General features: G+C 41.2%; 1 protein-coding gene across 1 annotated transcript in view; it reads left to right on the forward strand.

Moving 5' to 3' along the window:
• The window catches only part of nol10 (nucleolar protein 10), a 67,092-nt gene that overhangs the window by 8,174 nt on the left and 42,898 nt on the right, over positions 1-16,020 (forward strand). Inside the window, exons 3-10 of the mRNA XM_038800258.1 lie at positions 3,974-4,072; positions 4,991-5,068; positions 7,285-7,322; positions 7,483-7,619; positions 8,453-8,518; positions 10,454-10,514; positions 10,617-10,702; positions 14,778-14,856. Coding sequence (XP_038656186.1) covers positions 3,974-4,072; positions 4,991-5,068; positions 7,285-7,322; positions 7,483-7,619; positions 8,453-8,518; positions 10,454-10,514; positions 10,617-10,702; positions 14,778-14,856 — 644 coding nt within the window. The remainder of the gene's footprint in view (positions 1-3,973; positions 4,073-4,990; positions 5,069-7,284; positions 7,323-7,482; positions 7,620-8,452; positions 8,519-10,453; positions 10,515-10,616; positions 10,703-14,777; positions 14,857-16,020) is intronic.

Below are 16,020 nucleotides of genomic sequence, written 5' to 3' on the forward strand. Positions count from 1 at the left end.
GCAGAGTAGGGCATTGGGATGTTCCACAGGATGGGAGGAGGCTGGTTTAGCACACTGGGCTAAACAGCTGGCTTGTAATGCAGAGCAAGGCAGCAGCGCGGGTTCAATTCCCGTACCAGCCTCCCCGAACAGGCGCCGGAATGTGGCGACTAGGGGCTTTTCACAGTAACTTCATTGAAGCCTACTTGTGACAATAAATTGTAATATGAGGGTGGGGGAAAGATGGGCCTGAAAGTGTAGCTCAAAAGTATAATCTGGAGATAACTGAGTGGCAAGGCACTCTAGCTCCAAGTTACATTTAAACTTTCCTATGATCCCATGCCTGAACGAATAATGTTCTTTTCTGCCTGTGAAGATCTTCAAAAGATATATCGCTAGACAAATATCCTGACAATGAAGTGGCAGGACAGACAATCTTTTCTAATAACTCAGCCCTTTAGATTAAGAAAACAACCTTGTAAGTGCTCTCTGTACTTCAATATTATAAGCCAAGATTAAAATAAATGTAACATTTTAGATGCGGTCACACCAAACCAGATCAAGTAGTAAAATTTCTCCTAAGTTAATCAGTTGCGGTTGGATGCAAAAACTGACGATGATCCGAGGGTGGTGTTTATTGCTACGTTTGATCAAGAAGTCTAGCTGTGTACCATTTCTACATTATTCGGAATTACTTTTGAATCCTGAGAGAAGGGATGGGGAATCATAGCATCCCTACAGTGCAGAAGGAGGCCATTTGGCCCACTGAGTCTGCACCTGCCCTTGGAAAGAGCATCCTACTTAAGCCCACATCTCCACCCTATCCCAGCAACCCCACCTAACCTTTTGGACACTTAAAGGGCAATTTACCGTGGCCAATCCACCCAACCTGCACATCTTTGGACTGTGGGAGGAAACCCACACAGACAGGGGGAGAAAGTGCAAACTCCACACAGACCATCAACAAACGCCAAAATTTAACCTGGGACCCTGACTGTGAGGCAGCAGCGCTAACTACTGTGCCACCATGCCGCCCTATGGTTTAGGAAATTCAATACTGGCTGACAAGTGATAACATACAATCATACATAGTTTATTTAACTTCATACAATGCTTCAGATGAATGTATTGTAACATTATTATAATCAGGAATGTGCCGATATACATTGTTCTACATCAATATGCCTTGTCATGAATATACCCCTAATATTGTATAGAAATTATAATTTGTAAAGATCCTGTTTGGCTCAGCCAGCCCATGTTCGGTTGTATTCCTCCATGCTAGCTGTCGCCCATTTTCCACTCTGCTCCCATATCCCTTTATTTCCCTTCTCCTATCTAACCCGTTTCCCAACGTTGACGTCTATGCCTCAGTGACTAATGACCCTTTAAATAAAGGAAAAGCTTCTCTTGATCTTGCAATTAATTTATTTGTAACTATGTATTGTTCCAGATCCCTCAATCACAGAATTAGTTTGTTTCTATCTGCTCAATTCCTTTCCTTTTATACTCTTAAATACTCTTAAATTCCCCAATAATCTCCACTGTAAGTCAATTTTTCAAGTCCTCTTCCTATTTCTAAGTTGTGGCAGCAACATTGTAATGGAATGCCATTGTACCCTCAATTGTCATGTCTTTGCTAGAACGTAGAGTGCAAAATTGTACACTGTTCCAATTGCAGCCTCCACTGAAGTTTCAGAATCGATTCAATGTTTGATTTGGTTTTACCATAAAACTTGTTCTTTTGTGTCCACTGTATATTGGTTATTTAATTTCAAAATACACCTAAAGTCTAGAATTGTTTTGTCCTCTACTTCAGGCTTAAATGCAGTGATTAACATGACCCACGGCACCAAAATTTTGGAGTAAAAGGAGCATGAAAAACTGGTTCTCTTGGCTAAGATCAAATGTAGTATCTGCTCTGCCTTTGGGCTCAGATCTGGTATGTCTCATGGGGACCATGAATTGGATTCAATTTGAATTTGAATTGGTTTTTGGAGCAGGCAAGGAGCTGGATTAGGGGTTCGCCCCTGTCCACACTCTGAGCCCTGACTTTGGAACTCCGAAAAGGTAATAAGGATGTGAACGGCATGCTGGGGGTGTTCCACAAAGCAGTATACTGATCAGGAAGAGGATAGCAATTGGTCATTGGAGAAGCGAGCAGCTGCCCATGTGACTGAAGAGCTCCTTCTGTCTCTGTTTTGTGTTTTTTCACCTACCTTTGTAGTGGAAACTGCAGTATTCATAAAGACCATTGGGCTGACAGCTCTACATTAGGGTTATAACCACAAGACACGCAATGCATGCAAGAGTATGCTGCTAACTAATTTCTGGAATAGGCCCCCAAATGCAATGGACGTGATGTCTATTCTGTATGATTATGGGTCCTTGACCAATGTGGCATGTGGTATATGCCTGACACAGAGGAGCATGCACGTGAACATTCCACCCTTCCCTGCTTGAATTAGCACCACACAATGCATTTCAAGCTGTCAACAATCCTGTTTTGTGTGTTAATCCACTTCTTGTAGAAGGTGCCTCAGATGAAAATCCCATTTATACTGGGCGGTGAAGATGGGGTCAGTATGGGGGTGGATGGAGGTGGTGTTGTATAGGGGGACGCGTTTGAGAGCACTTGTTGGTGCCCCTTCCGTTCTTGCCAGGCAGGTACTCCGTGAGTCCAATGGTGGTTTTGGCATTGCGGGTGTGGAGTCAGTGTGGGCAACATTTTGGGTTAGAGGGCATGTCGTTGTGGCCTCCGATATTTGATAATCAGGTTTGTGCCGGTGAGGTTAGATGCGAGGTTCCAGGGGTGTCAGCAGGTGGGGATAAGAGTACCTAATGGGGTTGTTTATAGAGGATACGTTTGCAGGACTGGAGGGATTGGAGGAGATGTATTTTGCCAAAAGAGTATTGGTTTAGGTACCTGCAGGTGAGGGATTTTGTGCGAAGAAAAGTGCCGTCCTTCCCGGAGCTGTTGCAGGACAAGTTATTGTCGGATGATGATATTGGGGAGGGTGTTGGATATCTACAGTGAGTTGATGGAGGGGGAGGGCGTGCTCCAGTGGAGGAGATTAAGCTTAAAAGGGAGAAGGAGTTGCGTGGCGAGGTGGGACGTGGAAAGAGGCCCTGCAGAGGGTGAACGCATCCTCATTTGTGTAGTGGCGATATTCGGAGTGTCAGAAGATCTGGGAGTCCAGGTGGGAGCGAGGCCGATGTATTGGCCTTTGCCTCCCTGACAACCTGGAGATGGATCTTATGTTGACGGGACTCTGTGCTGCCAAATGTGGGGGTATGGGTTTGAAAAAGGTCAAGTTCACTTTGCGAGGGTCAGCGGAGGAAACTGTTCATTGATTTCATCAAGGTGAATTGAGGGGTCAGCGGGGGTGGGGGGATAAGGGAGGGAAATTTGGAAGGCGAGGCGTGTCGGGTATCTATGGTTGGGGGCTTGGGGTTTCTGTTTATGTATCGATGTAAAAAGCCTTGAATAAATATTTTTTAATAAAGAAAATACCAAATTTACTAGGGAGGAATTATTTGTTTTACTTTTAATCTAGTTAACTGTAAAACTGCTCTCTGGCCTGAAAAACGACCACACTTCTACGTAGGAGTTGCGTGCATGGTGCAGTTGAGCTCAAGTACTTTTGGGCTTTTGTTTTAATGCTTTCAACAATTTGAGCATAATTTATCTGTTCTTAGCAAGAGGCATGTTAGAATTATCTTTGGAAAATCAAGTCAGTCCTACCCTAGGTCTTTCACCCAACCTTTATAAAGAGCTGCAAGAAACTGCAAATTTACAGAAATTATTCTCCTACTGGCCTCGATGTGCTTGTTTATAGAAGTTAGACCATGCAGTTGTTAGAGGACTGAGTTGCAGCAGAATAATAAATTGTGTATTATATGATGTAATGCCCAGCTAGTAAACGAGCAGTGCAGGGTATTAGCTGGTTATGTCTGGGATCAAAAAAAACCCAATATTTTTATTTATTTCTAGATATACGTCGAAGAATTGAGCTTATCCAGGACTTTGAGATGCCTACAGTTAGTAGCACCATTAAAGTTTCAAGAGATGGCCAATATATCATTGCGACTGGTAAGCTAAATGATTTTGTTTACTTTATTTGCATGAATGTTTTATTTCCCATGTGCTAAATTGTTTTGTCATCTTTCAACTTGGTCTATAAAAATATTTTAGGTATAGTATACCTATTTAAACCACTATGGGAATTGTAGGCTGGATTAGCTTCTCACATTATCTCCCAATAAGATAAAGTGGCTGACACTTGTGTTCTATTATTTTGTACAGTTATTTAACTGAATGTTTTATGCAGCAACTATTAGAAATCCTACTTTGGTGCAAAGTATCATAATTAAACAAACAAGTTCTCTTGGAATATTGCATTTAACTTGGAATCGAGGAAAAACTAAGGAGGAGATCTCTGGTGCTGACTATCATCACCATGAGACATTGGACACCGGAATAGTACCAATAAATTGGGAACGAGCAGTCATGGTGCTCCTTTTCGAAAAGGGTGATAAAACAAACACTACAACCCATCACTCTTCCTTTCATTCCATGTGAAATAATTAAATCAATTACCGGGATTAAATTTAAAAATCATCTGCACAGCAACTTAATTAACAGTAGTCAGTAAGAAGTCCTTGTTGATTAACCTCTTGACTTAATCAAAGCTCAAAATGCCGTGAGTTGTGAGGGGAAACAGGTGACACTTGAGCTTCTCTGCCCAGAAAGGAGGCATCTTAAGGATTGATCTTGTTTGTTACAAACATCTCTCTTTGTACAAGTGAGTTTCTAATTGTAAACATATAATTTATCCTTTGGATTTCAGTTTTGAATATTAGTTGAAAGTTACAAATAATCTCATCAAGTACTGAAAACTTTCTTTAAAGAGGAAGATAAATCTGTTTTTGTTGGGTTATATTGTAGCACCTCCTTTTTGAGAATGAATAAATATTATTCATCTCCAATGCAAACTATTTATCTTTGCAGGCACGTACAAGCCACGAATTCGATGTTATGACACATACCAGTTATCAATGAAGTTTGAACGATGTCTTGATTCAGAAGGTTGAATAAATAACTCTCTGGCATTATTAACGAATTAATATAAAGTTTAAATAAAATTTGAGTGACCTACAAATATTGTGAATAAAATATAATGTATTTTAACTCTGCTGTACCTTTCAATCTATAATATACAACATTTATTTACAAGTTTGCAACACTATCTAAAATTAGATTTTTCTTATGTTTTTCTTACATTTTCCCTTGCACATCTACAAAAAAGTCTGAACATAATTTTGTACAAAGAAATTGACTTGTGATGAATTTCAACAACTGCCATTTACATAGTGTCTTTGCTGCTATGAAAAATGTCTTGAGGCACTTCAGCAAAACATCAGGCAAAAATTGGCAATGTCAAAGGAGGGGATTTTAGGGCTGATTTTAAAATCTTGGTCAAAGAGGTGTGATTTAGGAAAGAATTTGACCAGTTAAGAGGAAGGCAAAATAGATTTAGGAGGTAGTTTGGAGCTTGAGGGGTAGTCAGCTGAAACTGCCTTTGATAGTTGCAAACAGGATCCCCGGAGGCACAAGAGTGAAGTGTTGTGGGGATGGTGAGTTGTAAGACCATGGGGGAACTTGAATACAAGATATAAATTTTAAACCTGAGGCAGTGGCCGTTCTGGGAAACAATGTAGAACAGCAAGAAATGGGGTGATAGGTGAGTAAGAGTAAGTACTGGATCCTACCATCAGCCAAAGTTTGGAGGAGCTGAAGGTAATGGAAGCTGGCCATGGTGGCATTTGAACATTCAAGTTTAATGATGGTAATGATGAGGATTTCCACATAAATGGGCTGTGGTGAGGTTGGGGGGAGCATTCTTTGTGATGGTGAGGATGTGCAACTTAGCTTGAAGCAGAATAAGGTGTCAAGGTTACAGAATTTGGCTTGAGTGGATAAGGTATCAAGGTTACAGAGTTTCAACCTGAAACCAATCTATTTTCTTCCTCTGCTATCAATGGGCAGCGTGTATAGAGTTTGTATGGGGGGCAATGGCATTAATATTTAGTTGGTGCAAATAGTTCCTTCAGAACTGCATGTCAAATGAGCACACTGACATAAAATAGTGGACGGGTTGAGAGAGGTGCTGAAGAAGTCGAGGTGGATGCCAGCTGGATGCATGTGGAATCTGAATTTATGGGCGTTATCCTTTCGAACCGTAACTAGTGATTCCCACAGCGGGGAAATAGGAGTGATTCCTGCTGGCCCTAGAGAGACCCCGACATACCAAGCTGTGGAATCTTAGACATTTATTTTGTTGCAGAATTAGCTTTTCCATGCCATTCCATCGCACATCAGAATCTGCGCTGTAACTGAGGGGGCGGGCTCTAATTTTTCTAACAGGGTCCGCACTTCTGGTCTGAGCACCATTTTTAAAGGGTGTCTCGATCACAAATAGCTGCTGCATTCCTCCTCCTCCTCCTCCTTCCCCCCCCCCCCCCCCCCCCCCCCCCCCCCCCCAACCCCCAGGCACTTTCTAGGAAGCACTTGAGAGTAAAGAGGCAGCCTTGTGTTTTTTTTTAAAAAACAGTTAGGAAAACGCATACTACCCTGAGTTAATGGATCCTGCAGCTCTATATAAATAATCTGAATCTCCCCTTTGAAACTGCCTTGACCTATCAATCAAAACTTTCACAGGCAATTGAGTGTGAAACAGAAGGAGGTTGCCCAAGGTTAGCCCCTTTGGAAGAACAATATTTATAAACTAATTATTTATAAAACATTGGCATGGGTAACTTTTTAACTTGTTACTTTGTATTAAAACTAATTTAGTGGTTTGGGTGCTGGCACCTCAATGAGCATTGGAGATGAGATTATACCGGTGATCTTCCAGCATTGCGTTGCTTTTTGGAGTATCAAGTGTAGCCAGACAAGTTTCTAGCTTGAACTTTGCGGTAGCTCTTATTTGCATTGATTTTTGAAATGGTTAAAACTTCCTGCATTTATATATTTCAATATCAGACTTTGGATTTAATTGCACTAGTTACAAGTTTTGTTATATCAATGCACGTTTAATGTACGGTTATAAACAAAGCTTTACGATAATTATTTAGAAATAAGAACATAAAATAGAATGCTAATAATTGCAAATACACCTAAAGCATCATTTTCACATTAATTTCTATTAAAAAATTGTTGTTTATTTAGTATAATATTTTGGTTTGCAGTAGATTGTTTACTTTCACTATCAATGTCATGACTTTTATTGTTTTCTTTTGCAGTTGTAACATTTGAGATTTTATCAGATGATTATTCAAAGGTATGCATATACATTCTGCAAAAAAGATTGTATATTAAACAATTAGCAGACTTGCATTTATTATAACATATTAGTGTGCCTGAGAAACATCTTCAAACAAATTGCAAGTAATTATGCTCTAACTCTCACCTTTTTAATAACTACATTTTTGCTTTTACAGATAGTTTTCCTGCAGTGTGACCGTTACGTAGAGTTTCATTCACAGCATGGTCGCTATTATAGGACACGAATCCCTAAGTTTGGTAGAGATTTCTCCTATCATTATCCATCATGCGATCTCTATTTTGTAGGAGCAAGGTATACAAAGTTGCCTTTTAAACTCATTTTAGCTCTGTCAAATGGTTGACATTAAGTAACACTGGATAATGTGGGACACTCACATAAACTGCTGATTTAAGTCTTCACAATTATTTTCAAAATGTGTTCTTAACACTAGGCTGTAAAACGAAGTAAATCCATATTTTTGAAGTTTATAGTTTCTATCTAATTTGTTGTGATGCTCAATCAAAGTAATTTGGATTTAATGCTCTTTGTGCTCTTTGGTTTCTTATCCCACCATGTTAATGTATACATCCGGTTTTGTCTCGCTGCAAAGGAGGCAATTGACAATCCTCCATTGTGATTGTTGATGGCCATGAGCAATGCTTTTAATAACATTTGACCTCGTTTGTTCATAGTTTACAAAAGGAATGCAATGAAAAGCATGTTTTATTTTATCTGTGCACTTTTCTGCAGGTAGTGTAGAGGAATGGCTTACTGGGCACATTTGTGGGTGCTTCTTGATGACAACCTAGCAAGAATGATTGAAGAAAATGTAGCAATTTACTTTATAGTAAATATTTTGTAAAATCGTACATTTGTCATCCGAACTGAATTATAATGAATCGTAACGGAAAATTCAATAGAGTTAACTGAATTTCATGAAATAGATTTAAAGGGAGGAAATAAGGAAGAACACCCTGTAGCAACAAGGTGCCTTTTAAAGACTTCCAGATTGCAGGGAAACTGCAGTTGATGAGAGATAAATTAAAGACTTATGAAAATTAAAACCATTTATGAAAATTAAAGCTATTTGTAACTTCTCTTTTAATTTTAAATGCTGCTACACGTTTACTTTTGTGCCCCTCCAGTTCTGAAGTCTACAGATTGAATTTGGAACAGGGGCGATTCCTAAATTCCCTACAGACAGATGCTTCGTAAGTATTTTAATAACTTGCACTATACACTTTTTAATACAATAAAATGTTCCGTAACATTTCACAGAGATGAGTAATTTGATATTGAGCAATAATGTGCAAAAGATAGTCTGACTAGCGATGTAGACTTTGAGGGAGTACAGCAAGGGCACAAGTGGGAGCAAATTAAGGAGATTGTACAAGTGGCTGAAAGCTGTATTCTTACAGATTGGGCAACAGTGAATTACAAAATAGATCAGAGTTGGTGAGCAAAGGCACGCATGAATAGGAAAGGTAGAGAAAGTAAAAGACAGTCTCGTTATTGAGAACAACAGTTTTGGAATGAATGCTTTTGAGGGCTAGGATGTGAGTGGAATTCTACACGTTGGAAGGCTAGCAAAGCATGCATTGGAATAGTTGACTGGAGTTGTTAACTGTTAGGGTGTTTACTTTTAAAATTCAGCTCATTCTCGGGACACTCAGAAGTTACACAGTTCTGCTTATGAAACAATGGGTGGTATTCTCTGATCCTGAGGCTGTGTTCAGGCCGTCGCGTTTTACAACGGCGCCAACAGGTCCCCAGGAGCAGCGATCCTGAGCCCGACAGGGGGCCAGCACGGCACTGGATTGACTCGCGCTGCTCCAGCTGCCGATTACCGGTGTCAACCGGGTGCCGCGGGTCTCCATATGCGTGCTGCAGTTGGTGCAAATTTGCGCACACGCGGTAGCTTCCATCTCTGCGCCTGCCCCGACGCAACATGGCGTAGAGCTCAGGGCCGGCGCAGAGTAAAACGGGCCTCCATCTGGAGAAGCCAGATGATCGGTAGGCCCCGATCGCGGGCCAGGCCACAGTGGAGGGCCCCACAGGGATCAGACCCTTTCCTTCTCCCTCCCCCACCAGGCTGCCCCCGCAGAATGAACGCCGAGGTCCCGCCAGGTCGGACCACATGTGAATGGCTGGCGCCAAATCTCCGGCTGTCACTCGGCCCATCCCACGCGGAGAATCGTCAGGGGGCCGCATAGAGCAGCCCCGTGCCGGCGCCGATTTCCCCGGTCACCGGAGAATCGGCAGACCGGCACCTGGGCGTCGTCGCATGAATCGTGCCCGGCCGGCCGATTCTCCGACCCGGTCCGGGCTCCGAGAATCCCGCCCAATGTGTTGGGATTATGTTCATTAAGTAAGTAAGTATATCTGCCAATAGGTGGAGCTATTGTCTTACTATAGCGTGTACTAAACTATCTGCATACTGTATTGGGAGAGTCTGAGGAAGAAGAATATTGAATTTGGAATTTGTTAAGTGATAGTTTTCAATTATTCTTTAAACATTTGCATAGGAATGGCGACTTAAGTTAGGTTTTGTGTTGTGTTACTAAAGTTGGTATAAATAGCAAAACAAAAACCTGGCGAGAACAGAAGTGAGCAGTTTCCCATTAGAAATCAGCAGTAGGTTTGAAAAAGAAACCAAGGGCGGCACGGTGGCACAGTGGTTAGCATTGCTGCCTACGGCACTGAGGACCTGGGTTCGAATCCCGGCCCTGGGTCACTGTCCGTGTGGAGTTTGCACATTCTCCCCGTGTCTGCGTGGGTTTCACCCCCACAACCCAAAGATGTGCAGGATAGGTAGATTGGCCACTCTAAATTGCCCCTTAATTAAAAAAAAAAGAAACCAAGATGAGCATGTTTTCTATCAACAAACAAAAGTTGCTAAATTTAAGCCTGGTTAGGAAAGATACTTTGGAATTGGAAGTGAAAACTTCAATCATCAAAATAATTCAAAATTGTAATGGCCTGAGTGTAATTGAGACTTTTGAAGTATCTTATAGTATTTTTCTTTCATTTTAAAATAGGCATATAATATAAATCTCATTACACTTTTTTGTGTGTAGTAGTATGATGTCAGGCAAAAATGCCATTATTTAAAAATAAACGTTAATGTCAACTATTTATATTCTCAGGCAGAACAATGTTTGTGATATTAACCCTACACACTACCTGTTTGCCACTGGAACAACTGAGGTAATAAAAAGCATTGGTTTACTTTTCAGATTCTCTTTTTTTTTCTTGTTATATATTAAACACATTTTACCTCGTTTTAAAATACTTTTTTCTCTACTTTAGGGTAAAGTGGAATGTTGGGATCCACGGACAAGAAACAGAGTAGGATTGCTGGATTGTGCTTTGAGCAGTGTGACAGCTGATACTGAGTAAGCAATATAATGTGCAGCAATATAATCGGCAGGTCATGTTACAGTTGTATATTACTTTGGTTAGGCCACATTTGGAATACTGCGTGCAGTTCTGGTCGCCACATTACCAGAAGCATGTGGATGCTTTCGAGAGGGTGCAGAGGAGGTTGACCAGGATGTTGCCTGGTATGGAGGGTGCTAGCTATGAAGGAAGGTTGAGTAGATTAGGATTGTTTTCGTTGGAAAGACGGAGGTTGAGGGGGGATCTGATTGAGGTCTACAAAATTGAGAGGTATGGACAGGGTGGATAGCAACAAGCTTTTTCCAAGAGTGGGGGTGTCAATTACAAGGGGTCACGATTTCAAGGTGAGAGGGGGAAAGTTTAAGGGCGATGTTTGTGGAAAGTTTTTTTGCGCAGAGGGTGGTGGGTGCCTGAAACGCTTTGCCAGCGGAGGTGGTAGAGGTGGGCACGATAGCATCATTTAAGATGCATCTGGACAGATATATGAATGGACTGGGAACAGAGGGAAGAGGATCCTTGGAAAATAGGCGACAGGTTTAGATAAAGGATCTGGATCGGCGCAGGCTGGGAGGGCCGAAGGGCCTGTTCCTGTGCTGTAATTTTCTTTGTTCCATATATTACTAAAAGCATTGAATAATCTCAAGAAACAAAAGACCGATTTAGATAGTTGTGTGCACACCTGTGAATAAGTGAGTTTGATGGAAGCGACGACCATTTACAGTCATAGAAATTCTCAATTAAACCTATTTACAGAAAAATGATTAACCTAGGTCGAATCAAGCACAGGAAACCAAGCATTGAAACTGATGAATGATAAAATGTTTACCAACCCAAATCATTGAAATCAAGCTTTGTAAGCAATTTCTCAGTGATTCAACTTTAGCCTGCTATTCAGCTGAACAATAAACATACATCAGAAGTCCTGGAATCCAAGAGGAATAAAATACATAATGAAAGAGAATAATTTCACCTGGAATAGCCTAAGCAGAATGAAATAATTCAGATTCGAACTTGTTCTTTCCTAATCTCTTAACTCCCTTTCTCTGTTTATCCCCTCCTCCCCCACCCATTTATCTACTGGATCAATTATTCCATGATTTTCTAATCATGACGTGCAATGCTAGATCTTGCCTGTGTGCACCACTATGCAAGGTTAGTTAATAATAATATAATCGCTTATTGTCACAAGTAGGCTTCACTGAAGTTACTGTGAAAAGCCCTTAGTCGCCACATTCTGGCGCTTGTTTGGGGAGGCTGGTATGGGAATTGAACCCGCGCTGCTGGATGGTTCTGCATTACAAGCCAGCTGTTTAGCCCACTGTGCTGATTAGGTTTAGTGCTACAATCTAATAACTCTTGACTTTTGTATCTGTTTTTATTTTTTTCTCCCTCTGGATGCGGAACCACCTCTGATTCTTGCCAGCACTAACACCTGCATGATTGGGAATGTCACACGGTATCTACCTTGCACTCTTCAACTGGGGCTGGCCATTTACCACAAGTGTGGATAATAAATCTACATTTTCGTTATTGATTAGAAATGACTGAAAGTTTACAATAAATGTACCAAGTTTTTGCAAGTATTGCACAAGTACTGACTTAAAATTTTCTTTTTGAATATAAACCTTCCCGAGAATCATTTAACCTCTTCAGTATTGCTGAGAAAATAGATGTTGGGGTTCATTGGTAATGGTTTGACCAAGCAGTGTCAAGCTGCCTATTGAAATTTCGAATTGTGTGGCAGTGCGTTGTCCTTGTGGATTCTCCATGGCACAGCCTCTACCAAGTTGACATTCCAACCAGTCAGCACTCACTCTCTCTCTCTCTCTCTCTCTCTCTCCTCCTACAGTATAAAATTGTTCACTTCCCTTGCATCGTATTCCTGCAAATATCCTGATGAGTGCAAGATGAAAAATGGTTTTCAGCAATACTTAAGTTCTGTACTGCCAGACTACTGTTTAACCTTTTCTAACAGTACGTATCTTTATTTATTTTCTACAGGGAGTGATTTAGCAATTAGGAGTGCAGATTTTTGCTCTGGTCCAGTTAAACCTTTGTTTTGGGGCAATGTGAAATGGAGATCTGCCATATAGCAAGGCTGTTCCTTCAGTCCTGTGTGAAATAAAAAGGGGCTGGTTTAGCACACTGGGCTAAATCGTTGGCTTTTAAAGCAGGCCAGCAGCACGGTTCAATTCCTGTACCAGCCTCCCCGAACAGGCACCAGAATGTGGCGACTAGGGGCTTTTCACAGTAACTTCATTGAAGCCTACTCGTGACAATAAGCGATTTTCATTCGTTTCATTTCAAATAGCTATCAAGACTCTTCAATTTTATGGTATCGCAACCTCTCCAGATCTTCTGAATCACCTGAGAACTTGCTTCCATAGTCAATAAAAGCTATTTAACACCTTTTCCTTTTTTAGGTCGTGGTTTCAGACTTAAAGCTATTGAGTCCACTGAGTTTAGGCATGTTGCACAGTGGTTAGCCCTGTTGCTTTACAGCGCCAGGGTCCCAGGCTCGATTCCCGGCTTGAGTGACTGTGCGGAGTCTGCACGTTCTCCCAGTACCTGCATGGGTTTCCTCCGAGTGCTCCGGTTTCTTCCCACAAGTCCCGATAGACGTGCTTGTGAGGTGAATTGGACATTCTTGTGCCTTTCATTTGCTGAATTGCAATCCAATCAAGCTACTTAAGCCAATATAGTAGTTGAAAGTACAGCAATGTTCAGTCTGCTTTTTCCCTCTTGCTAGAAATGCATAGGAGTCTTGCTGAGTGGTGTATTATATCTACTTTGTTTCTCCACAAAGATAGAAATACAAAATTCCTTAAATGAGACCATCTGCAAGTCCTGGCAATCTCGTGCAGAATGTACAAGCAGTTCAATTCTATTTCTACTGAAACTGTTTCACTCATTAGTCTGTCCTGCTTTCGAATTTTTAGATGTGGTAGGGGAGGGGAGGGGGAGTCCAGAATCAGGGCTCACAGTCTGAGGATATGGGGTAAACCATTTTAAATAAATAAAAAATAATCTTTATTGTCACATGTAGGCTTGCATTAATACTGCAATGAAGTTACTGTGAAAAGCCCCTAGTCGCCACATTCCGGCGCCTGTTCAGATACGCGGAGGGAGAATTTGGAATTCTCAGCTGGTACGGGAATTGAACCCGCGCTGCTGGCCTTGCTCTGCATCACAAACCAGCTGTCTAGCCTACTGAGCTAAACCAGCCCGCTGGGATGAGAAATTTCTTCACCCGGAGAGTGGTAAACCTGCTGAATTATCTACCACAGAAAGCAGTTGAGGCCAAACCATTCAGTTTTCAAGAAGGAGTTAAATGTAGCTCTTGGGGCTAAAGGGATCGAAGGATATGGGGGAAAGAGGGAACTGAATACAAAGTTGGATGATCAGCCATGGTAAACGAATGGTGGAGCAGGCTCGAAGGGCCGAATGGCCTACTCCTGCTCCTATTTTTTATGTAAGCAGATTCCTTTAAGTTCCATGTTATATGACCGTGCACAGAAATTCAGAACATTTCAGCAATTAATTTAGTTGCCCAGACTGGCACTTAACTTATTTGCCCACAGTGCGAGAGACATTGTTCAAGATCCATATAATTTGTTGGAGCATTCGTTTGAGTACCCATGGGCTCTTTTGATAAAAGGTCACAGAAAAGTTCATACGGTAGATGCTGGCAAACTTGTTGAGTATTTGCAGTATTTTATTGTAGGTCCGGATCACCTCCGGTTTCCTCCCACAATCTGAAAGATGTGCGGGTTAGGCGGATTAGTCAAGATAAATTGACCCTTAGTGTTCAGGGGTGTACAGTTTAGTTTATGGGGTTACAGGGATAGGGTAGGACATGGGTAGAGTGCTCGTTCGAAGGGTCGATGGAGTCCTGATGGGCTGAATGGCCTCCTGCTCTTTAGGGATTCTATGTTTCTATGACCTGTTCAGTCTGGAGATATCTGGCCGACAACAGTAGTGTTTAATATGTAATAGTGTTTTATGTTGACTGTTTTATTTTGGTCTTTGTAATGATGTTTGTCCATCATTAATTGCATTTTTTAATTACAGAATTGATGGTTTGCCTTCTATTTCTGCTTTAAAGTTCAAAGGAGCTTTGCATATGGTTGTTGGCACCACAACAGGTCAAGTGAGTGTCCTGTCTAGAATATGACTGATCTATAACGTTTTTGCATTTAGACTTTATTTAATTGTCCTGCACATGATGCAACATTCAAATCTTGTAATTTTATGCACAACGGTTAATTTCTTAATTACTTTTTAAATGATTTCAGTTTAAAATGATGTTTCCGTCCCTCCCGTTCTCTCTGTCACAAGGTTCTTCGCACACCTGACTTCATGGATGGCATGGTGTTTTTATTTCCTGAGAAGGATGATCCACATGATGCATGTGGAACCAGAGATTTGTTTTAGAACTTTTAGACTGGACTTGTGCTCTGACCTTTGAAAATGCAAAATCTTCCAGGGTCTCATTCCTGAGGAATTTAGTAGTTTCCTGTGTTATGCCGCCATTTTTGCATTAATATGCCCCCAAACCTATTTTGGACAGTGCAAAAGTGGTGGAATTGTTGCAACCATAACATGCTGCTGATTAACAAACAAATTCACAAATAATTTAAGCTCCCGATAAAAGCAAATTATTGCAGATGCTGGAATCTGAAACCAAAGGAAAATGCTGGAAAATCTCAGCAGGTCTGGTAGCATCTGTTGAGAGAGAAAAGAGCAAGCGGTTTAAGTCCAGATAACCCTTTGCCAAAGCTACAATACAGAGAAGGTGGGAAATATTTATACTGTGGAGTGAGAATGAAAGATGAGTCATAGCCACAGAAACTGAGGGAAACGGGGAGCTCATAACCACAGAAACCACAGGAAAAGAGTGCTTTGACTGCATTCTCCACAATTTTTCTCACAACCTCAAACTTGTTTCTGGTGAAAGTAGCTGCCCTTACCATAATGGAAGTATTCAACCAGGTATGCATGGCACCATGAAATTGTTTCTAAACATGAATAGACAAAGGAAGCATCTTCATTGGATTAACACAAAATAGATGGCTGTGATTGTCAGAGGTGTGTCATGACTACAGGGGTTCCTCGAGGAACCGTCCTCAACCTTATCTTTAATTCACTTTATAAATCCAGTGTGAAGAATATAAATAGGAGCAGGAATAGTGCATAAAGGCTATCGAGCTTGCATTCAGTATAGCTGATATTTTGCTTCAATTCCATATTCTGTTTACACCCCGTATGCCTTGATTCCCTGTGAGTCCCAAAATCTGCCTTGAATATATCCTGC

This window comes from Scyliorhinus canicula, chromosome 6 (genome assembly GCF_902713615.1).
Source record: "Scyliorhinus canicula chromosome 6, sScyCan1.1, whole genome shotgun sequence".
NCBI classification, from domain to species: Eukaryota; Metazoa; Chordata; class Chondrichthyes; order Carcharhiniformes; family Scyliorhinidae; genus Scyliorhinus; species Scyliorhinus canicula.